Source organism: Ictidomys tridecemlineatus, chromosome 1 (genome assembly GCF_052094955.1).
Source record: "Ictidomys tridecemlineatus isolate mIctTri1 chromosome 1, mIctTri1.hap1, whole genome shotgun sequence".
Lineage (NCBI taxonomy): Eukaryota > Metazoa > Chordata > Mammalia > Rodentia > Sciuridae > Ictidomys > Ictidomys tridecemlineatus.
Window position 1 is genome coordinate 152,756,411 of NC_135477.1, and position 27,923 is coordinate 152,784,333.

A 27,923-nucleotide genomic window follows, 5' to 3' on the forward strand; every position below is an offset into this window, starting at 1 on the left:
CATGAAAGAAACCTAATTGGTCCAGATCATCCTTTTAAGACAGGCTCTGTCTTGAAAGTCACTTTTTTGGCCAAGTATCTGTCCCTTTTCCAATCAGCTGGTGGGGTGGAGGCTGCCATATGGTCACTGTCAATGTTGTCAGGCCTATGAGCAGCAGACAGATAGCCATGACCAATATGCCTTTAGATATTTACTAAGTACCTTCTCAGTAGTTTCTGGGGATCGAGAGCCCTAAAGGAATTCATGGCAGGAGAGTCAGTAAAAGAGAATTTGGATGTATTGAATGACTTCTAAAGAGCAAGAAATGCAGGGTCCTCTGCAACTACACAGAATGGGATGATTAGTTATATTTTATCTGTAAATGAGCTCAAAAGACAAATTGGGCCATTTACACACTTAAATAGGTCAGCAATCTGGGTTCTGTAACACAGGTGGAGCAGCAGACTATGGTGCCAGTATCCCTCTTGTAAATAATGCATAAACAGCCCCCTAAACTTGGATGATCATGGAGACTGCATTGGGCTTCTAAAGACACACACACACACACACACACCAGATCTGGATGAGTGCTTAGGATATAATTGAGGTGGGTTACTTCCTTGTGTATATACACATTTGGCATAAGTTAGTTCATGTCTGCAGTCCACACACTTGATTGCTTTTGCACTGTACATTTGAACAACAAGTATGATAAGATACTGCTCCTACTCATAGTGTGTAAGTCAGCTCCTATCGATTCTAGGATGAAAGACCCCTAGTCCCTACTGCAAAGTAGCTCCTAGCACAGGGTACCATTGGAGAGAGCCAGTTGGTGCAAAGAAGACAAGGGAAATGGGAAGTTGGGGGGGGGGGAGTGTGTGTGGTAAAAAAAGGTGTAACTACAAGAAGGCTAATACAGTGTATATTTAGGGCGTTAAGTAGAAGGAAGTTATAGGAAGTGAAGCTAAAGGAAGCTTTTACTACATCCTTACCGCAGGGGTCTTGTAACAGGGTTTAGCAAACAAACGTAGGAACTAGCCATTATCCTGAGGAAGGGTATTTAGAGTTGATAAAGGTGTTGGTGGAATAAAATCATCAACAAAACCCCAAATAGAATGCTGTGGTGTCACATAAAGTCATTGACATTGCTCCCTAAAAGGTGGCCAACAATTCCTTCAGTGACAAATCTCAAGTGACATTCTTGCCTTTTTAATTTTATTTTACTAACAACAAAGTTAAAACCCTCTAATCTTTCCTTCCTGAGCTCCATGAAAGTCATGTATTCAAATGCAACTAAATATCTCCAGTGGAATATTCTTACACATCACTGCATCCTCAATAAAAGTAAACACCAACTTCTAAACATTATCCAGTTGTTTAAGAATAAGACTCATTGGGATCCAAGTTCCTTCCTCTCCCTCAGCCCTGTTTGATAAGTTATCAAGACCTAATCTTGGGCATTTATCAGTACCATTCTGGGTTCCCTCAGTCACCAACCGGGTTCAAGCTGCCATCAGCTCTGTTCTGAGTCGTAGTCTGCCCTGCTCTACGGGCCTTCACCCCAGTGTCCCTGTCCTCGCACTAGAAGAAATTTCCTCCCACTAGAAGAAATTATCGTGGCGTCTCAGAATCCACGCCCTGGTCCTACTGCAGGGCCAGATGGGTAATATCCAATGCTTCTTCGGCGCAAAAGGCGCAATCCCGCCAGCTTTTCGAGTCTTTATGGCACCGTTCTCCAAGAACGTGCCATTTGGCTCTCCTACAGTCTCCGGAGACCTTAACCGATCCGCTCTTGTCACCACATCAGGTGCCGCTCCGCTGGACTCTCCCTCGTCCCTGATCAACTGTTCCTGGTGTATAGTTTCCCGGGCTTTATTTCAAGGTAGAGGCCCACGCCAAGTCTGCACAGAACGGAACAGAATCCGTGCACAGCTGTTATACGTGGGGGTTTAATTGAATGAGGGGAAGGAGCATGCACCCACCGAGGCTCCTGGGAAACGTAGTTCAGCATCCCAAACCGCTAGACCCGGGCGCTGGAGCGCAGATCATGGTCTGCGCAGGCGCACACCATCATTTTCTCCGCCAATTCTCCTGGGAAGTGGAGTCCAGCAGCCCCAGCTCAGCCGACCTAAGGCTTGTGGGAATTCGGCTCCGTGGTTCCCAGGGCAACGCGCAAGCGCAGTGCAGATCCAGGCTGCAGACTCCTGCTCATTGTGTTCTGACTGCGATGTGGTGGTTGCGGTTTCTCGCTACCAGCGGAGGTTTCTGCAAGGGCAACCCAGCAGCGACCAGGCACGGTGACCAAAGTCGCAAAGGGAGAGCGGAAGCAGCTGTGGGGTAGTCAGGTCTGGGAAGAAGGGCGGAAGGGAAACCGAGGATTTCTGGGTTGTGGTCCATTCTGGAGGATAATGATCAAACGCCCCAAACTTTCCAGAATGTATGTCTGAGATTTGATTCCAAACGAGGGGGAATAAAAAAAGTAGGACGGTCTGGAATGGGCATCTTGGGCTTGGGGTTCGAATGTGAGTGCTTGTGGAGGACCATGGGGCGGGGCCTCTAGCATGTCTTGGAGCGGACCCCGGAAAGCCCATTTATACTTAGGAGATAGGTGTATTCCTGATGCGTTTCAGAGCTGTGCATGAGGAACTTGCCTAGCGCAGGGACAGCTGCAGTGCAGCCCTTGCAGTAGCTCCCCGGAGTACCTAATGAAGCCGCCGAGGGTGATTTCAGGAAGGACTCTTGATCCCTTACTCCTTTCTCACCCAGCTCCAACAAATACACTGTTTCTGGCCTGCTTTTGGTTCCAGGTCGCCCAGATGGCCCCAGAGAAGGGCTTAGCCTAAGAGAGATACATACACAATGAAGATCTACTTACCTTGCCTCCTTTTTCAGGAGGAAGTTCACCCCCTTCCCTATTCCTTCTCTCCTTCAAGTTAGCTGCCCTAGGAGGAGAGACAATTTCTTGACTCCTCAGCACTGCTAAAGCAGTAAAGGACAGAGGATGGGTAGAAAGTGTGAGAGCTGGCAGTGGAGCAGGGCTTTCTGCAAGAAGTCCAAGTATTGAAATATGGAAGGGAGGGGCTGGGGATATAGCTCAGTTGGTAGAGTGCTTGCCTTACATGCATTGAGCTGTGGGTTCAAACCCTAGCACCATCCAAAAAAAAACTTCATTCCCTAAAATATAGAAGGGAAAGCATGGAGTTTTTGACTAAAGGAAAGATGTGACGAGGGGAAAGTTGCATGGTGAGCAATTCACTTAACAGTGGAGGGAAAGAAAATTGCTTTCAGAAGCAGGAAAGAAAATTGGGAACAAAGAAAGACCAAAGAGTTCATAGCTTTGGGATACAGGGGGACTCCCAGGATATGAATGCTTACAGACTCACTCCCAGATGCTATGTGGTATTTTTTGACCCAGTCCTCTCCTCATAACAGGTTTCTAGACATTTCTACTCTTAGGAATCCTGCAGTTGCAAAGCTGCCCACTTGCCTCCTCAGCACTTTGCCTTTCCCTAAGAGGGCTCATCAAAGAAGGAATGGCTGTCAGTTACCTGCCCAACATAGTCCAGGTGAGTGAGAGAGTGTTGCCTAAATTGCCTTCTAGATATGAAGAGTGTGAAGCTGTTGTTTTCCCTGAGTTGGAACTTTACTTCCACACTAGTCTCCCCCAGACACTTGACCCCAGTCACTCCCTCCCTACTCTTATTGGGCTCTTGGTAGTGGGTATTGGAGTTAAGTAACTTGTTATAAGGTCATCAATGGCACAACTGGAACTGGAACGCAAGTTTGTTTGAAATAAAAATCTTTCCACTAGCAAAAGCTGGCATTTACTAGAAAGATACTGAGGTATCTATCTAAAGACAAAGACAAAGATACAGCTGGACTTTTGCTGTGGAAGTGGGTTTTAGAATAACCTAAAAGTCCTTTCTGTTAGACCCTTAGCTTTCTTTTCTGACTTCAGCTTAACTCTTTACAGTGTATACCAGCTCCTTTGGCTCTTCTGTTGGCCAAGAAGACCAGTGATGTGAAAGTTGTTGACTTTTACATGTTAGATTGCATATACTTGATAAAGACTGCTTCTTCTCTGTCCTTGTTACAGAGTTTCAAAGAAAGGGATTATTTGTAGTTGAGGGGACGTTGTCCCAAGGTACAGAATTACTGTTTACATGGGACATAAGTGTGTATGCGTGCATGCTTGCACATATGTTGGGGGTGGGCAGATGAGCAGTTGAAGAAAAGCAGGAATTGTTGAAAAACAAATACAGTTTATATCACTTAACAATAGAACACATTCTGAGAAATGCATCCTTAGGCAATTTTACCCTTTTATTTTTCTCTAACATAAAGAGTATTTGTGCAAATCTAGATGGTCCAGATCAGTCACTCAGTGTGGCATCTTGATACAATGAAGAGATTCAAGAAACACTAGATATATGAGATTCTTGCCAGCATTAACACAGCATACTGTTTTATAGTAAACCAGTTGTACACTCTAAAATAGTGATAAAAAATATAATATAGTGAATACATTAATCAGTAACATGGTTGTTTATCATAATTATCAAATATTAGCACAGTATAGTATATATTAGTACTAGACTACATATACTATACTGTTATATGACTAACAGTGCAGTAGGATTGTTTACACCAGTATCACCACAAACACAAAAGTAATATGTTGTGCTAAGATTTTATAGTGGCTATAATATCACCAGGGAATAGGGATTTTTCAACTCCATTATAATCTTATGGGAACACCTCTGTATGCACAGTCTGTCATTGACCAAAAACATCATTACGTGTTGCATGACTATAATAGGTGCTGACTCCTCAAACCATAATGTAGATACTAAGAAAATAAAGGAGATATAGAACTGTTAATGCCTTCTTGAAAATAGGCAGTGAGGGAGACCGAAAGTAAACCAAAAATCATAATAAAGTGGGCCACTACTTTGATGGGCCCACATAGGTAACTGTAGAAGCAGTCAGGGAAGGCTGTGCTGAGGAAGGAATGTCCAAGCTGAGACCTAAGTAGGATTTGGTCATATGAGGGAGGCCAGAAGCAGGGCTGGGCAGATTGAGGGAGATGAGAGAAAATGTTGAGGGCAAAATGAAGAGCAAGTGTATGGTCCCAGTGCTCAGTCACTACTATCTATCTCTTCAAAACGGAGGAAAAACTCTTAATACAAAAATAAGGCTTTCAGAAACCTAGAGGAAATGCCTAACCTGTCCCAGTATACCAGCTCCCTATAGCTAATAGTCCTGTGAATCTTAACAAGCTCCTGGGGACAGCCAGTCTCAGCTTCCCCAGAATAGCCTCCGGTCAATAAGAATGGATTTGCTATTACAGGACTCGGTGACCTTCAAAGATGTGGCTGTGCTTTTCACCCAGGAGGAATGGGGGCAACTAAGCCCTGCCCAGCGGGCCCTGTACAGGGATGTGATGCTGGAAAACTACAGCAACTTAGTCTCATTAGGTAAGGTGGGAGCCTTGAAAGATTTATCTTCACTTTTGGGGATCTTGTTAGGACCCTTAAACTGAAGCCACACTAAAGATTGGGTTGGAAATGGGCCAATTAAGGATGTCATCTTCAAAGCTGCTACTTGCCTATCCTTGGTGTCCCCAGGCTTTTAGAGTCTCAAGTAGAAATGCCTCAAAAGTGGCTAGGAGTCAAATTCTCCCTGAACTCTGAGCAGGGTGGGGCCTGGAAGCAGATTGTCAGACCTGAGCCACTTCTTTCTCTCACTGTGAACATATTGTCCACCCTGGATCTTCCTATCAGATTATCTTTGCCAGGAAGTTCTGAGGACCAGGCCTCAACCTTGCAATGTTTTTTTATCACTATTATGAACAGATTGGTCCATTTTTCCCCCTCAAAAACAGGACTGTTAGGACCCAAACCAGATATATTTTCTCAACTGGGAAAAGGGGAAGAATGGATCCCAGAGGACACCTCAGGAGACTTCTCTCTTGGTAAGAATCACAAGTATGGGGACCTTGGGAGGGACCCAAATGGTCAGGGTTAGGCATGAAATCTCAACTAACATGCCAGGCCTGTTGCTGCATATGTCTCCCAGCATGCATTGCCAAATTGTGGCATGCCTTTCTTGTGCCAGTTTGTGCCTCTCTGAACCCTCCTCCCATGATTTCTTTTTTCTCTCCTTGTTTGGCATAGATGAATAGTTTCAGTTTTAGAAAATATCATCTGGGCCGTTGTTCCCCAACCCCATGCTTGAGCTTCCTCTACTACATCTGACAGTATAATGTCTACTGAAACGTCTCTAGTGGGAAGGAACCACACAGCAGGGCAGCTTAAAGGCCAGTTAAATGCCTATTAAGCTCCTCTCTTTCTAGCAGAACATTGCACATTTCTTCAACTACCTCATATTTCTTCATCCACATGGATATACATTAAATCAAGATTTCATTGTCCTCTACCTTTTGCCAGGCACTGTGCTAGAGAGTTTGGTTTGTCATATCTTTTGCTGTATTGCTCATGCCTAGTATAATGCTTGGCACCTGGTAAGTGGCATAGACCTTTTGCTTGGGATTTCAGAGAATACAGCAGTTTAGTGGTATTGCTTGTCCTAAGGAGTCCATTGGGTCTGGGGACTTACGGGTAGGGGGTGCATCTTTCCATGGTCACCTGATATTCAAAAGGCTTATTCCTTTATTTTAAAACACTATAATATTGCACTTTCAGCTATCATTTTGCATCCTATAAAATATATTTGCAAACCTTTAATTATTTATTTTTTCATAGTAACCCATTGAAGTAGGCAGGAATTTATATCCTATAGTAAATAACTGCACACCTGGAATGTCTGGGACTCAATCTTATTTTCAAAACTCAGTTATCAAAATCCTTTAAATTACTACAATAGAATTCTGAATTTTCTCTGAGTTTCTATGTTGTATTACAACCAAACAGGTATTTTTAATGTTTCATTCTATATTATACAAATGAGTTATAACCAGCAAGCAAGGGAAAGGGGATTCAGAAAAAGAAATTTATCCACAATTCTATCACTCTGATATAACTGCTTTTATTTGAATCATTTAGTTAGCCATTTACTCATCATTAACACTAATTTCCTATTGTGCTGGAGCAGTATAATCAGGAAGACTATTTTTTTGAAAGATGTTTATGCCTAGAAGGGTTTTATAGTCAGGTGTAGGTGATAACATGAAAACACCAACAGTAATAGTTCAGTTCCTCCCAGATCCTTTTCCCAGTCATGGAAGGTGTATTATTTTGTATCTTTCAATAAAACTCAATAGTTTTCCTCCTACTCCATTTCTCATTAAAATTATAATTTATATGTACATTTTTAATAGAACTATCACCTCTTTTGTTTTTTTAAACTGGAAATTCTGCTATAAAGAAATGTTAATCCTAACCAGGCATGGTGGCTCATGCCTGTAATCCCAGTGGCCAAGAGGCTGAGGCAGGAGGATTGTGGGTTCAAAGTCAGCCTCACAACTTAGTGAGGCCATAAGAAATTTATGAGACCTTGTCTCTTAATGAAATATATTAAAAAGAGCTGGGGATGTGACTCAGTGTTTAAGCGCCCCTGGGTTCAATCCCAGTACCAAAAAAAAAAAAAAAAAAAAGAAAAAGAAAAAAGAAAGAAAGAAAAAGAAATACTAATCCTTTCCAGGTGCATATTACCCTCTTGTCACTCTAATTCATATTCATTTTTAAAGTGTTTACACAATTTGTTTTTAGTTTTTCTAATTTCTGTTTCATTTCTTAATGACTGTTTAGGACTCCAAAGACTATATAGAATAATAATAGGATTTATTTCTGATTCTCAAAATATAGATTAAGCATCCTTAATCCAAAAATTCAAAATCTGAAATGCTCCAAAATCCCCCAATTTTTTGAGTGCTGGCATGCTGGGCCACAGTAGAAAATTCCACACTTGATTTCATGAAACAGGCCACATTAAAAAATGCAGGTACACTAAAAGTATCGTATTAAATTACCTTCTGTCTGAATTTCATGTTTAAGTGTGGATCCCAACTCTAAGGTATCCCATTATGTAAATACAAATCCAAAGAAATCTAAAACACTTCTGGTCCCAGGCATTTCAAATAAGCGCTACTCACCATGTATTCTGTCTAGAACTTTTTCATTGTTGCACACCTTACTCTTAGTTTAGAATAGACAGTTATTTTTAATCATGGTAAGAAAAAGTCCTTCAGAGAGTTTTCTTTTTTAATTTTTCTGTTCTCTGGGCCATGAGGTAGTAAAGGGAGGAGAGAGCTAATATGTGAGCATTATACCTGGTGATTTTGCAGGAAATATGTATTTGCTGCCTATTTAATCCTTACAACCTGTGAAGCAAGTACAATGAATCCTGTTTCACAGATAACTGAACCTGAGGGGGATAACTAATCTGAACTGATTTATTATTGCTATTAAGTGGTAAGTCAGGATTGGCAAAAGGCCAGCATGAGATCTATCAGCTGTTAAAATTTGCATTTTCTTTCCTTCTCCAAAATAAGTATAATTACACAGAAATTGTTTATTTCATAAATTCAGAAAACGAAAGGCTACCTGATCTCTTAATTTGAGTAATTTGCTAATCACTTGTATAATTTTTTCTTATTTATCACCCTATTAGGTTTGTGTTCTACCAGCTGTACATTTTACCTTTTTATCTTTAACATGTTTTTTTTTTCCTTGAGCTATAAAATTCATGAGTTTACAACCAGGAAGAGTACTCATCTAAGGTTTTAACATCATGTGTTAGGTTCTCTTTTTCATTTTACTAGTTGACCTGCACTTTTTTCTTTTAAATTTACTGGGATTTTTTTTAAGAGAATCATTTCTTATATATTATTCTTCCATGATACAATTTTACTTCTGCACTTACCATTATCATTACCTTTTTTTTTACTTGGAAATACATTTATTTTTAATACTCTACATTGAATATACAAAAAAAAAGAGTGTATAATTTTTTGAACACTTTAAAGGATGATATGAAAATAGTACTCATGCCCTGCCATTCAGCTTAAGAAACGGAACATAACATAATGGAAGTCCACTGTGGCTCTCCTCATCACATCTTCCTCCTTGTACACCAGAGACAGCCATTAGCTTGATTTTACACCAATATTTTCCAAGCTTCTCTGTGGGTTTTCCACATATATCTTTAGCTCTAAGAAGTATTCATTTTTCTTCCCATAAATATACGTATTGTACTATGGAAGCTTTTCCACAACTTACTTTTTTTTCAAATCCATATTGAGGTATGTTGCTCTAGGTTACTTTTTTTTTAACTTTTTTAAAGTATTTATTCTCCTGATAGTTAGGTACATAGGCTATATCCAGATTTTTCTTCATTGTTGTAAATAATGACAACTTGAATATTCTTATACATATTTTCTTTGGGTATATTCACAGATTTAGCAATACTAGGCTTAAGGATATACACTACTTCAACTTTATTAGATATTCCCCATTTTTTGTCAAGTTAATTGTTATAAATTACACTTAAAGTTGATGCAAGTTCTTGTTACTTAACATTCTTGCCAAAACCCGGATTTGTAAAACTTAAAAAATGTTGCTAGTCTTGCTCCCAAGAAATAGCATCACTGTGATTTTATTTGTATTCCCTTTATTTACTGGTGAGTTTGAACATTTTTTCATGTTATTGATTATTTGTGTTCTGTTACTTAAATATTCCTATTCTATGCCCATTTTCTATGATAGCTTATCTTTTTCTATTATGTATAGGTGTTACATATAGTTAGGAATCTATACTCTTGTTGTTTTTTCCCCCATCTCTCTCTGTCTCTAGCAGGAGTTCTTATTTAATGAAGTAAAATACATTAGTCTTTATCTCTTTGATCTTTATTTTTTTTTTTTAGGGTACCAGGGATTGAACTCAGGGGCACTTGGCCACTGAGCCACATCCCCAGCCCATATTTTGTATTTTATTTAGAGACAGGATCTTACTGAGTTGCTTAGGGCCTTGCTTTTGCTGAGGCTGGCTTTGAATTTGCTTGGCTTTGATTTATTGATCTTCCTGCCTCAACCTCCTGAGCTGCTGGGATTACAGGCGTGTGCCACCACACTTAGCTTGATCTATATTCTTAGTGCTTTCTGTTTCCTGTTTAAATATCTGTTTTCCCCTTAGATCCTTAAGGAATGAATTTAGTCTAGTTTGCTGTAATATGCTTGGCATGCCAGGTCTCAGTACTGGTTTGTTGAATGGAAGAATGAATTTATAATAATATTTACTTTTTTTCTTTTTAAATATATGTCTTCTCAGAGGTTTGCCTTTTTTACTAGAATTTTTAATGAATAAACATTTGACTTTGCAAGTCCATTCTATTTTATTTTTATTAATTTTTGCTCCTCACTATTTATTTCCTTCAGTTCTTTGCTGATTTGTTTTGTTTGTTTTGTTTGGTGTTTATTCAATTTTTTAAATTTTTTCTTTCTTTTTAGTATTTATTTTTTCTTCAGATAATACAAGCATTTAGTTTAATGAAACTCTGTGAGATTTATTATAAACAATGGTGGTTTCTTGTCCCCTTCCCCATTTCCTCTTCTCTTAAAGTAACCACTTTCTCTTCTTTTTGTTGGTTATTTGACATTTTTGTTTTCATGTCTCCAAGGAACATGTTTATATTGCTACTTCTTGACTTTTTTTAGATAACATTTTTTCAATTTTTTTCTATTAAAATTGAGGATTAGTAGTGAGTTGCTTATTTCCTCTGGTGTGGGGGCTGTGGCCATGTCCCCCACTGTTTTTATCCCAGAGGAAGGCCTTGGAGACAGTGTCTAGGATCTGTGGCATCTGTGAGCTTGTCTGCTGTGTTCACTGGTCAAGACAATCCCAGTTTGAATATGAATGTTTTGCTAATTGTGATGCATACCTACAAATGAATGGAAACCAAGAGATATTATATGACTGCATCAGCTCTTCCTTTGATATAACCATTGTGAGGATGAGTCTAAAGGACTACTGAGTCTTGAGGCCGCAGAGAGTCAGTAATTTTAAGCCAGGTATATATGCAGTCACTAGTCACGTGCCCCAAGGAATTGTGCAGGAGCTGAAAAGTTGAGGAGTGGCCTACAAATCCAGAGACTTGACCAAAAAGACCTAACAGGATGCAGGCTGCAAGTGTCTTTGCTCTCCACCTCCTTCCTTTGCTTATTTTTTATTGTGAAACTAAACAGGCAGAACTTCAAATACTCCTTGCCCTCCAGTTCTCATAATAAGCAGACCATTGAAAGAGCAGCACATCCTGTCCTCAGGCCATGTTCACCTCCTTGGGACTGTTGATAGAGTTGGGAGGGGTTGGAGCTGGAGGATTCACAGAGACTGAACTGAGTATGCTAGTTTTCCTATTCATTCTCACGGCTGTGTCCTTACCCATGGGCAATACTTTGGGCCAAATGTCAATTAACATGAACCACTGGAAAATTCTTAAAACCATGACACATGGCTTGCCTCCCTCTCTCTTTCTCTTAGCTAGGCACAGTTAGGGCTCACTTGCCCAATAATCACCATCCCAGCACAGTAGAAGCTCCTTTTGCCTGTCTCTGAGCCTTCAGAAGTGCAACCTCCCTAGTGTACTTGCTTGAGTTTTGTTGGAAGGTCTGCTGTTCTGAGGCATGGTAACCCTCAGTGTAGTCCCATTGTCTAGTGGTTGCATCCTGATCTTTAGACCTGGTATGTCAGTCTCCCTTGAAATCTTGAGGCTTCTTAGTGTTCTTTGCTGTTTGACTTTGTTTAATAATACTTCTTTTCCTTCTTTGTCTCTTATTTATACTGATCTTCCTATACCTTTAGCTAATCTCATCCTCATTTTACATTTTCCACTCTGCAGACCTTCTGGCCTTAAGAGGCTGCTTGGTTTTGTCTGAGTTGTTTGTGCCTCCATGGGAAGTGAAGGCACAAACTTCAATAGCCTAATAGGGGGCTTGGATAACTATATTGGCTAAGGTCAGTTATTTTGTTTTAAATTTAAAAATTACCATAAATTCTCATTTGGAAAAAAAAGTGAGGATTAATCCCAGTATCTACTCCCTTCAACTACTCCTGCTTATTATCTTCCATTCCCTGTCCTCCCAGTACAGATGTAGCATAATTTTGACAGTTTCCACTTTCCTAAGCAACCTATTCCCAGATTTCATTAGTCTTAGTTTAGTTTCTACGAGACACTAACTTATTTCTGTATTTGTTTGTTTGTTTATTTATTTATACTGAGGACTATATCCAGGGGCACTTAACCACTGAGCTACCTCCCCAGCCCTTTTTATTTTTTACTTTGAGACAGTCTTGCTAAGTTGCCTCAAACTTGTGATCCTCTTGCCTCAATCGCCTAAGTCACTTGGATTACAGGTACGTGCCACTGTATCTGACTTATTAATCACAAATTTGATCTTAGTCCTTCTCTAAGTTGTCTTTGTCTCTTCTGGAGCCTTCTAATCTGCTTCATTCCAGAGTTGCCAGGCATTTATGTCCAGAGTGCCCAGCCATCATCCTCTTGTGAATCATCCTCTTTCCTGTTCTGGACCTCCTATTCACTGTGTCTTATGTTGTCATCTTTCTTGATTTGCTCTCATCTTTTTGTGGCATTGTACTTCCAATAGCTTCCTCAGAAATTATTTATGGGAATTTTTTTATAATATAGTATGTCTATCTATAAATGTGTTTTTTCTTCCTTAAACTTTATGAATCAATTGAATGGGTAGAATTTAGCTTTGGAACTCATTTTTCTTCATAATTTTAACATTACTCATTATTTTCTAGACCTCAGGCTGCTGTTAAAAAGAATAATTCTTGTTTATACTCATTTGGGACCTGTTTTTCCTCTCTTAAACTCAGAAGTTCTTCTCATTTAGTTGAGTAACCTTAAGTTTCTCAGAGATATATCTTTGAGTATTATACATTGAGCATAAACAAACATTTGATTGAATGTTTGGTGAGGCTTTCCATCTAAAATTCCTGCCCTTTCGTGTTAGGACATTTTGTTCTCTTATTGTTTGATTTCTTTCTTTAGCAGAATGCTTGATATTAATACCAAACCTCCTGTATTAGCTTCTAATTTTCTTATCTTTTTTTGAAAATTTTCATTCTTAAAGCTTTCTTTGCTCTACTGTTTTATAAACATCCTTAATTTTATTGCCTAACCTCTATTGAAGTTTTAAAAATAATTTTTGTCAGCTTCATTAAAGTATAATTGAGATGCAATAAAGTTCAGCAAATTTAAGCATAAAACTTGATCCATTTTGATAAATATATACAATTGGGTGGCTATCACCACATAATAAAAACAACATTTTCATTATTTCAGGAAGTTTCCTCTTACTCCATTTGCTGCTAATCCTATTCTGCCCTAGCCCCTGGAAACCACTGATCTTTCTTTCCCTATTACTTGTCTTTTTTAGGATTTTATATGAATAGAATTATACAGTATGTACTCTTTCATCTCTGACTTCTTTCACACAGCATAAAATCTTTGCAATTTATCCTTATTTTGCACAGCATAATTACTTTCTGTTGCTGAGTAACATCTCAATGTACAGATAAACCACAGTTTGTTCATTCATCATTAGTGAACATTTAAGTTGTTTGCAGTTTGGGGCTAATGCCACTGTGAACAGTTAGGTGTGAGTTTTTATGTGGACATGGGTTTTGTGGATGTAAGTTTTCACTAGAGTAAATATCTAGGAAAAGGATTTATGGTGGTGCATTAAGTGCACATTTAACTTTAAACTGAAAATTATTTTTAATGTAACTGTTCCATTTTGTATCCCCACAGCAATGTACATGAGACCCAGTTGTTTCATTACTGCACTGGTTAGGACCTTCAGCACAGTATCAAGTGGCAGCCACGAGAGGGGCATCCTAGCCTAGTTCCCCATCTTAGGGAAAAGCCTTCAGTCCTTCACCATTGAGTATGACGTTACCTGGGTATTTTTTGTAGATACCCTTTATCAAGTTGAATAAGTTTGTACACACTCCTGGTTTGATGATAATTTTATCATAAATGTATGCTAATTTTCCAGTATTTTTCTGAGTCCTTAAGATGATGCTGTGGTTGAGTTAATAAATTATAGTTGAATAATTTTTAAATATCAAATCAAATTTTCATTCCAGGATAAACCCAACTTAGTGTTGACTTACTATCCTTTTTGAATATCTCCAGATTCAATATATTGTCATTTCATTTAGGATTTTTGCATCAACAGTCATGAAAGACGTTAGTTTTCTTTGCCTTGTAGTATCTTTGTTTCTGATAGCAGAATAATGTTAGCCTTAAAAAAAAACAGTTGGGAAGTTTCCCCTTCTATTTTCTGAGAGATTTTATGTAGAATTGGTGTTGTTTATTCATTAAATGTTTGGTATAACACCATCAGAGCATTCTGGGCCAGAAGTAGGAGAGTTGCTGTCACAGTTTAAATTTAGTTTCTACAGATTTTCTGTTTGGTGGTGCATAGATTTTAGCTGCCTCAGCCTCCTCAGAGCCTGATCTCTGTCACTTGAATACTTTGAGACCCCTGGGCTCTTTTGGCCCTGTGCTGTGACCTGGAATCTGCCTCCAGGGACTAAACAGGAGGCATCCAAGGGTCTTACCTTGTTTCCCTTCCTCCATCACTGTCCTTCACTGCTGTTTGTCCATTGCCTATAAACAGGGTTATTGGATTTTTTTTCTTTTGTTTTTGAATTGTTTACAACAGGCATTGTATATTGAGTTTTTAAATTCTGCAGTCATTTAATTTCCCAAACCCTTGTTTCTGTTAATATTGCTTTTTAAAATAAGCTCTTATTCATGTTTTACAGTTAACATAGCTTCTCATACCAGTGCAGTAATGAAAGGGCTGGGGGTGTATGTAGCTCCGTGGCAGAATGCATGCTTAGCATATGTGAGGCCTGGATTTGATTGCAAGCACTGAAAAACAAACAAACAAACCATACAAAAAATCTTCTCTTTAAAGATACTGGTTTTCAAAAACATTCTCTTCTCCCATCATAGGCTGTGTTTTCCTTGATTTTCTGTTTATTTTGGTGTCTTTCTTATTAGAGGCTTTCCTTAGCCACCTAGTAATTGCCTGCCCAAACAGTGGGAGGTCTAAAGTCCTTTTCAGAGACTTTGAACTTTGGTCCCTCCCTGTTTGTGACCTCTTGACTACATTTTAGGCTTAGAGGATACTACTCACATGCCTTACTTCAAACTCTAGAGTTGTGTGTTTTAAAACTACTATTTTTTTTTTAATGTGGACCAATACAGCTAGGGGTATGACTCCTCAATCTGCCCATCTGCAGTGACCCTAGTGAGTGTTGACTTTCCAGTGCTTCCACCAAGCCTGCTCTATCACACTGCAGTCATGTGAGTTTCAGTGGGTCTAGTCTTCTCACACCTCAGTTAGTTTTCAGTGTAGTACTCAGTTTCTTTTGTCCTGAAGGTAACAACTACCTTGACCATATATTTGTTTTGCCTGTTTTTAATTATGTAAATGGTATTACATGTCATTTACTCTTATGTGTTCAACATCTTTATGTCAACAGTATGTTTGATATTCTTTCATGTTGTCACATGTCATGACAGTTGTGGTTCATTTTCATCTCACTGTATAACAAGTTGTTTGTTTGTGTGGTGGTGCTGGAGATTGAACCCAGGGCCTTGTGCATGCAAGGCAAACACTCTACCAACTGAGCTATATCCCCAGCCCCTCACTGTATAACGTTTTGATCTAACCTTATCCATATTTGTACATTGTATCATTGCTTGACATTGGGCTTATTTCTATTTTGGAGCTATTTAAATAGTACTACCATGAACATTTCTTATATAGCTTTTAGAGCATTTCCTTGAGTAAGTATATAGATAGAAGTGTTGTGCTTGTACAACTGTAAGCCTTAGTAGACTTAGCCAGGTAGATTTCCAAAATACTTCTGCCATTTTATATTCCAACCAGCAGGATCTGAGAGTTCCATGTCTTTTGATACACTTAGCATTGTCATTTAAAAAAAATGTTTCACTATTCTAGAGGATTATGGAATATTTAAGTTTATGTCTGACAATCATCTTTTTATTTCTGGTTTTTTTTTTTTTTTTTTTTTTTTTTGGTACTAGGAATTGAACCCAGGGGCACTCAACCACTGAGCCACATCCCCAGCTCTATTTTGTATTTTATTTAAAAATAGGGTCTTATTGAGTTGCTTAGTGCCTTGCTAAGCTGCTGAGGCTGGCTTTGAACTCACGATCCTCCTGCCTCAGCCTCCTGAGCCACTGGGATCACAGGCATGTACCACTGCACCCAGCCATCTTTTTATCTCTATTAAACATTTAGATATCCTCTTTTGTAGAGTATCTATAAGTCTTTCCTCTTTTTCCATTTAGCTGACTGGTTAATTTTTTCTTATTAATTTATAGGGTTATATATTGAGGTTTTGATCTTCTATCATATATATATATATTGTAAATATTGTTTCTCACTGTGAATAGTGGCATCATCTGATAAATAGAAGTTTTGAATTTTTAAGATAGTTTAATATATTAGGATTCTTTTTCCTCCTATCTTTAATGTTTATATCCTACTTAAGACCTCTTAAAGCCATGAAAACACGTGTTGTCCTATAGCAGCTGTATTATTTTTTCTTTCATATTTGGGTCTACAATCCACATGGAAGACTTATTTTTCACTGTTTTCTAGATGGACATCCAGTTGACCCAGGATCATTTACTGAAAAGGCCTTTTCCCCATTATTCTGCATTTTCATTTCTGTCAGACATTAGTTGACTGCAAGTACATGACATGCTTGTGCAGCTGTAAGCATGGGTTCTATAATCTGTCCCTTTGGTCTATTTGTGTACAAGTTTATTTCTAGTATGTCCTGTTTCATTTCTTCTGTCTACTCTTGTGCCAGTGCACACTGTTTTAATGACTGTAGCATTATAATGAGTCATACTTGCTTTTTTTTTTTTTTTTTGCTCTTAGAATTTTAGAATTGGCTATACATCTTCTAAAAACTTCCTGCTGAGATTTTGATAAGAAGTGTTTGTTGTTTTTGATGTATTTATTAATATCTTTTGAAAGTTTCATTTTCCAATTATTTGTAGCTGTTGTATAGATACACTATTGGTTTTTGTATTTCCTGTTAATTCTAATAGATTGTGCATGAAGTATTCCATATTGTGTTTTTATATGAACACAGTCATGTCATCAGATAAATAACATTTTTATTCCTTTCTTTCTAATCTTTTTTTTCATTTTTTCTTTTTAACCTTGAACTTGTTAGACTTCTAGTACAATGTTGAGTGAAGTAATGAAAGCATAAATGTTTATTTTATCTCAGTCTTGGGAATATTTTTAATATTTTATAATTAACTGTTGTTTAGTATAGTTTTTTATCAGTACTCTTAATCAAATTAAGAAACCTGCTCTACTTCTATGAATTTTTACCATGACTGGGTATTGAATTGAATCAGAGGTCTTTTCAGCATCTATTTAAATAATGGTATGGTTTTCTGCTTTATTCTGTAAATGTGAATGACATTGAGTGATCAAATACAAAAACAACCTTGAATTTCAGTTTATTTGTGACATTTTATCTTTTTATGTCACTATATTTCTTTTGCTAATATTTTATTTAGGAATTTTGCATCTGTGTTCATAAAAGAGAATACTCTGTGAATTTATTATTTATAATATCTTCATCAGATCCATGTGTGTCAGTTTTATAAAATCAACTAAATATAAAACTGATGTTATTTCTTCATTCATTAATTTGGAAGAATTTACTAGTGAATCTATCTCTGCCTAGAAATTGCTTGGTGAAGAAGTTTTAAAATGAAGATCCTATGTATTTATTAGATATAAGATCATTTAGATCTTGTTTTCTTTTGTGCCTGTTTTATTACATTATGTTTTTCTAGGAGTTTGAATCTTTTATCTAAATCATCAAATGTATTACCCTGAAGTTTTTTCATTGTGTTCTTATTCTCTTGTAAATCTCTGTGGAATCTGTCCCAACGTCACCTTAACATTCTTAATATTGGTAATATGTCTTGTCTTGCTAGAGGACTATCAAGTTTTTAATTAATTTGTTTTTTTATTTCTTTTCATCTTTGTTGGGTTTAATTTGTTGTTTTTCTAAATGTTTTTGAGATTGACAATCAGTATATATGTATATTTCCTACCACATGTGACTTCAACTGTGTCTTAAAAGTTTCAATTCTTATTTGTATCATCATTAAGTTCAAATTTTTTTTCTAATTTTTGTCATGATTTCTTCTTTGATATATCAGTTGTTTAGAAATGTATTACTTAATTTAGAGGCTATATTAATCTTTCTGGTTTGTGTTACCACAATAGAATACTCAAATTTCATTTTGCAGCTTTTTTTTCAAATTATATTTTGCTACATTCTTTATCTCCTCTCATTACACAACTACAGTTATATATATATATATATATATATATATATATATATATATATATATATATATATTCACTCATTTGACACTGTCTCATCTGTCTCTCTGCATCTTTTACCATGGTATTCTAGTCTGTTTTCTGTTGGGTAGCTGATAAAGAATAAAGGTTTATTTGGCTCATGGTTCTGGAGGTTGGGAAGTCTGAGAGCAGGGTACTGGTATCTGCTGAGCATTGACAAGGGTCTCATGCTGCATCATAACTCCATGAAGGGCATGATATAGACAGACAGAGAAAAGCCTGCTAGCCCAGGTCTCTCCCCCATTTCTTATAAAGATAACTACTGCTTCCATAGAGGCACCACCATCATGACCTCATCTGATCCTCTCTCTCAAAGGACTATCTCTAGATACCATCAATGTATTAATTTGGGAGTTAAATCTCTAACACATGAGCTTTAGGGGACATATTCAAACCCTAGCATGTGGATATTTTCTGCTTATGCAGTTTTACTGTTAAAACTAGCTATTGAGCTCATAATTTCAATTCTTTATCAGTTCTAGGATTTTCATTTGATTCTTTTGTTCCAATTGTGTGTTATAATTTTTAATCTTGTTTTCTGAAATGTATCAATCACAGTTACTTTTAGCTGCACATCTGATAACTCTGGTATTCGATCTCTATGATTCTTTTTCTTTTATCTGTTGTTGTATCCTCACTCAATTTTTTGATACTCCTGGTATTTTTAAATTGAATCTCTGACATTAGATGAGAAGGAACATAGGAACTCTGCATATTGTTTATTCCAAAGAAGATTTGCCTTTTCCTCTGGTATACCTTTAGAGTATAAACAAACCATCTTAATCTAGCCAAGCACTAAAATAGCTATAGGTTGAGTCCCAGTGTTTACAGAGCTTTTTCAGTCTCTTGTTTTGTCTTATTTCTAGAAGGGATTCACATATTTACTATAAACTTTTCTCTTTGGATGGTCCCAAACTGTAGTTTTAGAATCCACAATGTCAAAAGACTATAGAAAATTCTGAATTTCTACTAAACTTTCTTCTTTTACCCTGGAAAGCTTAAAGATTAATCAAATTCTTGGTTCAGTTGCTTAGATAAAATGTGTATAGTTTATATAAAATGTATACTTTAAATCATCTCTGGATTACTTATACTATCTAATACAATGTAAATGCTATATAAATGGTTGTTTTACTCTGTTGTTTAGGGAATAATGCAAGAAAAAAATCTATACATGTTCAGTACAGAAGCAATCATTATTATAAGCTTAACTATGTAGTTTACAATCCATGGTTCATTGAATCCACAGATGTGTAACCTACAAATGCAGAAAAGTCTGGCTACATTGCCAAACCTCAAAATATTAAAGACTTTCACATCTGGCCAATACAGAGTAGCTTGTGCAGACCAAATTTCTGCAAAAGATAACTAGAAAATATGAATTTTTAAAAATCTGTCTGAAGGCATATCATCCAAAGCATTATGATTTGGTAGAGAAGGAAAATACAGGAATGTGATTCCCAATACCTAGTAGTCTTTTTCCTCAAATAATTTCTTCTCTGGTAGGACTTTAGAAAGATAAACAGATATATTTTAAGGCTAAAATTTCCCACTCAGAATAATATATCCTTGCTCACAATAAGAATGGTTAAAGTTAAATGACAATGTAGTCATTCTGTGGTATCTGTGGGGAATCCTAGAATCAATTCCCTGCATATATCATTGTTATCTGACTATTCATCTTTCTTTTTCAGATAATTAAAGGTTTTTAAAATTACTATTATTATTATATTTCTTTGTAAAGATTTCCTGGAGTTGACAAAGGAGGTGATGAGAAAGGCTTCTTCTGAATAGAATTTTCCGGGATTGTTTGCATCATCCATATTAGTATCTTGTCCTTAGCATTATGTTTCTTAGTACAAAGTCTTAAACAGACTTAAGTTAAAAGGTAGCCATTCACAAATTTAAGAAAAAAAGCACACAACCCAGAATTTTTGTCAATAACAAGATACCCAGGAAACCAAGTGTAAGAAGGTTGTTACATGAGAATTTTTTTTTTGGGTGGGGTGGGGGGCAGCAGGCCATGGGTCAGAGGAAAAGAGTTATTTTGTTAGACAATTCATGGGACTGTTTCTGTAATAGAGTCCTTTTCCTAATGAATACTTTTTAACCCAGATTCACAGCCTTTCCTTCCAAGACATACTGGCTATAGCCTTGCAGATATTCTGCTTTGTTCTTAATTTTCTGTTCTTAAACATCATCATGTTAGATTTTCCTCATGTGGATATCACATTATCATACGGGTTAGAAGACATTGCTTCCTCACAAGCAGTAGTAGGTCCTTATTTTATTAGTAGATATAAATGTTTCACACAGCCTGAAGGGCAGCTTAGCTTTTTATTGTTCATCTATATACTGAAATGAGTCTGTAAAATGTGAGAGTATTATAATTGCTCTTGATGTTTTTTCCTAGTTTTGTCTAGTTTCAGTGGTTTCCTTAGGCCAAATCTTTGTCTTAAACACCATAGCACTAGAATAGAAAAGACAGTTTTTTTTTCTTATATGTTAGAATAGTCTGGTCTATATTACAGTCAGGTAATTTTTCTCTGATCACAAAGAAAACAATTATTGGTACTCTGGATTCTACCCCAGGCCCATGACCTCTGAGATCAGGAAGAAGCCCAAGCTCCCCTGCCTCAGACATGAAGTATTGATGAACCTCACCATAGTCCTGTGTTCATTTCTCTTTCTCTTTCCTTTCTTATTGTCATTTCTCAAAAAAGCTTCACCACAACCTCTTTGTTAAGCATTATTAACAGGTTCATAATCTCATGCCATCTTGAGGAAATCAGGTATAACAGGCATTTTTATTTTTAATGTCTTTCAGACTGGATGACAATGCCTATGAGTAAGAAAACTACTCTCAAGGCAGATATTTCTAAAGATGAATTAGGTCAGTGGACAATAAAGGAAAGATTCACCAGAGACAGTCACTGGAAATATGCTAACCTGTTGGAATGGCAGTGCCAGGAAGGTCAGGAGATCAGCTTGCAGCAAGTGGTCCTTACTCAACAGAACTCCCCATCCAGGTTTAGTGAACAGGAATGCAGTGAATCTGGGAAGGGTTGCACCCTGAGCTCCTCTCTTGTTCAAGACCAGGAATTTCAGTCGAGTAAAAAAGCCTTTGAATGTAGTAAGTGTGGGAAAGTCTTCTCTAAGAGTTCTACCCTTAACAAGCATCAGAAACTTCATAGTGAAAAACTTAACACAAGTCAGAAAATGCATATTAAAGAGAAAAGATATGAGTGCAGAGAATGTGGGAAAGCCTTTCACCAGAGTACACACCTCATCCATCACCAAAGAATTCACACTGGTGAGAAACCATATGAATGTAAAGAATGTGGCAAGGCCTTCTCAGTGAGCTCCTCACTTACTTACCATCAGAAAATCCATACTGGAGAGAAACCTTTTGAATGCAATTTATGTGGAAAAGCTTTTATCCGAAACATACATCTTTCCCACCATCACAGAATACATACTGGAGAGAAACCTTTCAAATGTGACATTTGTGAAAAAGCCTTTGTGTGCAGGGCACATCTTACCAAACACCAGAATATTCATAGTGGTGAGAAACCCTATAAGTGTAACGAATGTGGGAAAGCCTTCAATCAAAGTACAAGTTTTCTTCAGCATCAGAGAATTCACACTGGAGAGAAACCCTTTGAATGTAATGAATGTGGAAAGGCCTTTAGGGTGAATTCTTCCCTTACAGAACATCAAAGAATTCACACTGGAGAGAAACCGTATAAATGTAGTGAATGTGGAAAAGCTTTCAGAGATAATTCGTCCTTTGCACGACACCGGAAAATTCATACTGGAGAGAAACCTTACAGATGTGGCTTGTGTGAGAAAGCCTTCAGGGACCAGTCAGCCTTAGCCCAACATCAGAGAATTCACACCGGGGAAAAACCTTACATGTGTAACATATGTGAGAAAGCCTTCAGTGACCACTCTGCTCTTACCCAACATAAGAGAATTCACACAAGAGAAAAACCTTACAAATGTAAAGTCTGTGGGAAGGCCTTTATCCGAAGCACTCACCTTACTCAACATCAGAGGATTCACACAGGAGAGAAACCCTACAAATGTAATAAATGTGGGAAGGCTTTCAATCAGACAGCAAATCTCATTCAACATCAGAGACATCATATTGGAGAAAAGTGACATGAATGAAGTTTATATGGAAGAGTTTTGAGACTCAGTAAATTAATTATTGAATATAAGATAACCCATTCTAGAGAATAAGCATAAAAACTTAAGTCAGGATAGTCATTGTATTTCTCGAGTGTCAAGGGTCACAATATCATGGGTTTTGACACTAAAATTGCAAACACCCTTCCATTGTTTAGTACTGGCCTCTAATAGCAGTTTGGGGTTTTGTTGTTGTTGTTGCTGTTGTTGTTGTTGTTGTTTTTGGTACTGGGGATTTAACTCAGGGACACTTGACCACTGAGCCACATCCCCAGCCCTATTTTGTATTTTATTTAGAGACAGTGTCTCACTGGTTGCTTATTACCTGGCTTTTACTGAGTTTGTCTTTGAACTCACGATTCTCCTGCCTCAGCCTCCTAAGCTGCTGGAATTACAGGCATGTGCCACCAAGCCTAGCAAGAACCAGAACCCAAATGGAGATTTGTTAACAACATAAAAATAGGTTATCAGATTTATAGTTTGTTAAGAAAATTATGAACTTATAAAAATTAAGATTCAGAAGTAAAAGAACAAAATAGTAAGAAAGTGACCCATAAGCATTTCATTCTACTGGAGTATTCTGTATAAGAGAGTTGCCACCTCTAATGGGGCTCTTTTTTTCTCTCCTTGCCCATACTCCTGACAGCCAGTATAAATAAAGTGCAGTCATCCATTCACCAGCCTAGAAATCATTTAAATTATGCTTCCCACCTTCAACTTGACACCATCTTTTGCCAGATTTCCCAGGTCTGTCTGTCCATGAGCTTCTTACTGGCATTCTCCTGAGCCAATTCAACTGAAAGGTATGACCCTCTTCTGACTTAACTCCTAACTGTTAAGGAATCATGTCACTTCTTACTATCACCCTTGGGAAGTAAATGATCTGAGCTCTTACACAGTATGAGTCAGAATCAACTGAATTAGTTGATTGGAATCACAGAATCAACTGAATCAGTAATAGAATCAATATCCATGATTCTGGGTAATGTACCCAAATCCAACTTTCAAAACTCAGGATCTCAGTCAAGAGGGCAAAGTCTGATCAAAATTCTTTCATTCCACAATTCTTCCTCCAGGTCTCAGCTTGATGCTAACCCTCTTCATTAATAATGATTTACTTGTGCAGCCTTTGTCCTCCAGCTGTGTTGTTCCACACACAACAGTCAGAAGTCTGCTGGGCTTCCGGTATGATAATCCCAACCACCTAGTGGTTGGTGGGGATTCCCAGCCACCTCTACTGTGACTTGCCATTTCCCAAAGTACAGTTGACATAAGAAATGAGAGCCAGTTACGAAAATGCTCTAATTCTCTTTCCCTTGACTGAAGTCTCTGTGTCCACACTGCATTAGAGTTTATTAACTACTCCCAAAATAACTGAACTGCTGTATCCTTGTCCTTGGCCAGGTTTGTTTATGTTTCTAAAGGTATGGATTCCATGTCCATAGGAAAGCAGGCAGTCTTGAATTTCTGTTTTTCTATTTGAAAGTACCATCTCCTTCATCTGGGCACTCTACCACTTTGAAAACTGTCCCATTCTGATAATGGTGAGCAATATATTGATTAATTCCATGGGTCCAGAAGTGGTCCACAGCATCATTGACATTCTCTGACCAAGGTTGTGGCCATGTCCACATTATGAGTGACACACTAATACTGCAGGTACAGTTCTTTCACCAAATTAAATCCTTAGTGCTTTTGATAAAAATCTGTGCACTTTCACATGCATAGCTTATGAGAGCACTCTCCCCTTCTCCACCACAAGGAATGGAGGAACCTGTATTACTGCACCCTGGGACATGCTCCACAATGAAGACAGAACAAATTCTGGCAAGCAGAGGGACAGATTCCTGGTTTGTGAAGTGTTGTCTGTCAATCTGGGCAACCTTCTGGCCCCCCTAAATTTTGCACCTCTGCTTCAGATTAAAGAAGAGGATATTCAATATCATGTCGGACTCTAGGCTGACACAAACTCAGAAGCTTCTCTTAGCTTCCAAGCCCAATTTCTCTAAATTCAGCTCCTGGCTAACAAGAGCCACCTGTGTGTCGACCGACATCTCCTGTTAGGTGACCAGCACCTCATGCTTTTTCCCCATGCATGTGAAGCAGCATTTCAAGAGGTTACTTGGCGTGGGTTATGTTGGGTACACACACATTCGTCTGTAGCCTTGCATGACTAGCACTTCCAGATGGTACAATAAGCTTAGAAAACCATGTTTTAGTACCATTATCTCTATGACCTGCCTGGTCCTGTCACCACCACCACCTCCCCTGCCTTTGCCTTGAATCCCTGGGAAATGCATTGCTAAGCTGGTTCACTGTACATTTTGTTTGTTGGAAGCAGGAGAATCATTGCCACTTGGCATAGGCCTGTATTTGGGCCAAGGCCTGCTGGCCGGGTTAAGAGCCTCTTGCATCTCCGTGACAGATCCAGGAGATGTATTCTATCAAAATGGCTACAGTCTGAAGGCCCTCCACTGAGATTACAGTCTGCTTTCTCAGAGTACACCTCGTTCAGGTATGAGTCTTCTTGAAATCAGACCTCTGAGATGCCTGTTCATTCATTCATCCATATTTGGGGAACCACAAAGTAACAAAGTGGCCTGTTTGATATTCCTGAGCCAACTTGAATATATTTATGGTTAATAGTGCTTGCTTGGTAGTGGCTTTATTATATTCCATATGATTAACAGTTTATTGTATGAGCTTCTTGACTAAGGGAATCACCCTTGCCTGAGCACTATTCTCTACTTTTCTAATTTGGGGTAGTATGGCTATCTGCGTAGGCATTCTGATCTGCCACAGCATTACTTTTGACTCAGTCCATAACCATGCATTTTTAAGAACCCAGAGTTCCTCAGCATGAGCTCTTCTGCCAGCTGACCTGCATGGCATGCAAGATTTTAGCAGTTACTCAGAAGAACTTTTCTCTGCCCCTTTCTGAGCCAGATTACTCCCAACACATGCAGGGAGTGCTAGGAAGAGCTGTTCAGCCCATGCTTGCTTCTCTAGTCAATTGGCCACGTAGATACCCTGTCTGTGGCAGGAAGTAAAGGACCATTATTGAGACCCTGAGGGTTTAAGGTCTCTAGCTAGTAATGTGCCATCTTCAGCAGCTGCCAGCCCACCTTCTTTTACCTCTCCACATAGTACACAAAGACAGTTCCCAGGACACACAGTGACCATGCTGTCTCAAGAGAAGCAGACCCAAGACACCTCCCCTATGAGAACTTTCCTCTCATCCTTCGAAGCTGCCCAGTGGGCAATTCCATCAGAAGGACTTGAGAAGGGGAGTCATATCTAGACTTGTTTATTCTTCATGTTTATGGGCTCCCATGAACAGCCATAAAACTGCTTGTTCTTTGGGGGAAGACTTGTTCAAATTTCCCTTTTCAAATTCCTCAATCCTCCTCTCTTAGTTCTTCTTCTACTCTCCTGACTGATTTTACAATGGGGTTCTTTCTCCCTTCCCCTCTAAGTTCACCTACCTCTGGCAGGAGCATGTCCCTGAAGTGCTTCCTTCCTCCAACTACTTTTTGTTTTGTTTTGTTTTAATTGTCTAATTTTTTTTCAATATCTTCATTTATTTATTTTCATGTGGTGCTAAGGATTGAACCCAGCACCTCACACGTGCCAGGCGGGCGCTCCACCACTGAGCCCCAGCCCTTCAGTGACTGCTTTTTAAATGGCTCTTTGACTCTAAAGCAGACTAAAACTGTGCCTGAGCCTCAGAGTAATGCTAAATTATATGCTTTTGGTTGAGAAAACAATTTAACTCACTCAAACATTAGCAATGCCCAAGCCTCCTGCTGTCTAAATTCTCTCCTTTCCTTCCTTTTCCCTTTGCATTTTTTCCTACCCTCCCATAAACTACTGGATTAGCCAGCAGGACAATGTGGAAACACAAAGATGTCACACCCTTCTCTGTCTAGCATGAGGTGTTCCATTCTCCTTGGCCAACCTCAATAGCACTAAATATATTTTTGGTAATATTTTCACTTTCAGTATTTTTATACCAGTTTGTGAAGGGGAAAAATTTACAAGGCTTGACTGTTTCTCATCTCTTCTGTATTTCTTAGTTTGCTAATTATTATTCCCTGCAAGTACCAGAATTTGGTAGTTCTGACATATTCCTTGCGTTCTGTGTATCACACATCGCTATCCCCACCCCCCAAAAAATGTTGATGAACAACTATTCATCAGTGTGTCTTTATGAAAATAAAATGAGTAAAGTACTCAGTGGTCTACAAAAGTTGTACTTTTGTTTCCTGGTTATTTAGTTAGATATCACTAAAACATGACCAGAAGTCATATTTTTCAGTGTTTTTATCTCTCAATGGCCAATCTGTCTCCCCAAAATAACCATCTGTTTTCACCTGGTTCCAGAAACTATAGTGTTCAGGCTATGGATATAAAGAGTTTACCACCCATCACTGGGGACAGCAGTTGACATTTGAGGACATGCCTTGTGCCAGGTCCTGTGTAAGTATATAGAAATCCACTTAATGCTATTCCTACCATCCTTTCTTGTATTCTCTTATAAGACAGTTAATCAAATAGCCACAGGAGGAGACAGAGAACAGGCTCAAGAAAACAAAGTGTAATATACTCACAAGTGTATTAAAGACAGGCATGGCTCAAAATGCAAAGCCAAATGGGAAAACACTGGGGGGTCAGAGTCAGATGAGAAGATAGAGGGGAAAGCCTTAGGCCAGAGTCTTTGTTGGCTTCTGAGGGGAAGGCAAGGCAGGGCAGGGAGAAAGGTTTAGGATTTCTTAATTTGAACAATGGTGGAGTAGGAGTACTCTCTGATTGCCTTGTTCCTGGCCCTTGGATGATTAAGGCCAAGGAACATTGCCTCAGAGGGTGGCTCTGCTTGGTTAATTTACATATTGAAGACACACCTGGCCAGCCTTGGGCAGTCTCTCCCCAGCCATCATGATTTCTTTAAATGCCAGCCATCATGATTTCTTTAAATGTTATATACAGGGCTGGGGATGTGGCTCAAGCAGTACCGCGCTCGCCTGGCATGCGTGCGGCCCGGGTTCGATCCTCAGCACCACATACCAACAGGCATGTTGTGTCCTCCGAGAACTAAAAAATAAATATTAAAAATTCTCTCTCTCTCTCTCTCCTCTCTCACTCTCTCTTTAAAAAAAATGTTATATACAGAAAATAATATAAAATGTTCAATTTTTTTAAAAAATGAAATATTGATGGAAGACTTTGAAATTTGTTATAAGTCACACAGTTGGTAAATGATGA

General features: G+C 38.3%; 1 protein-coding gene, 1 non-coding gene and 1 pseudogene across 3 annotated transcripts; 2 read left to right on the top strand and 1 right to left on the bottom strand.

Annotated features, from left to right (window-relative positions):
• The first annotated feature begins 167 nt into the window (after nucleotides 1–167).
• On the top strand, nucleotides 168–26,893 carry Znf454 (zinc finger protein 454). 2 transcript variants are annotated; one of them, XM_040272085.2, is made up of 5 exons: nucleotides 2,141–2,271; nucleotides 3,412–3,545; nucleotides 5,330–5,456; nucleotides 5,864–5,953; nucleotides 21,298–26,893. In XM_040272085.2, exons 2-5 carry the CDS (start codon nucleotides 3,513–3,515, stop codon nucleotides 22,632–22,634), a joined length of 1,587 nt encoding a protein of 528 aa, XP_040128019.1. In that variant the 5' UTR covers nucleotides 2,141–2,271; nucleotides 3,412–3,512; the 3' UTR covers nucleotides 22,635–26,893. The 2 variants fall into 2 exon arrangements, with proteins under 2 accessions (XP_040128018.1, XP_040128019.1); XM_040272084.2 differs by lacking the exons at nucleotides 5,330–5,456; nucleotides 5,864–5,953 and having other exon boundaries at nucleotides 168–2,271.
• On the top strand, nucleotides 5,969–12,589 carry LOC110599552 (transcription elongation factor SPT4-A-like; annotated as a pseudogene).
• On the bottom strand, nucleotides 15,606–15,678 carry Trnaa-ugc (transfer RNA alanine (anticodon UGC)). Its single transcript has one exon. It is a non-coding gene; the product is annotated as a tRNA-Ala (tRNA).
• Nucleotides 26,894–27,923: the final 1,030 nt, after the last annotated feature.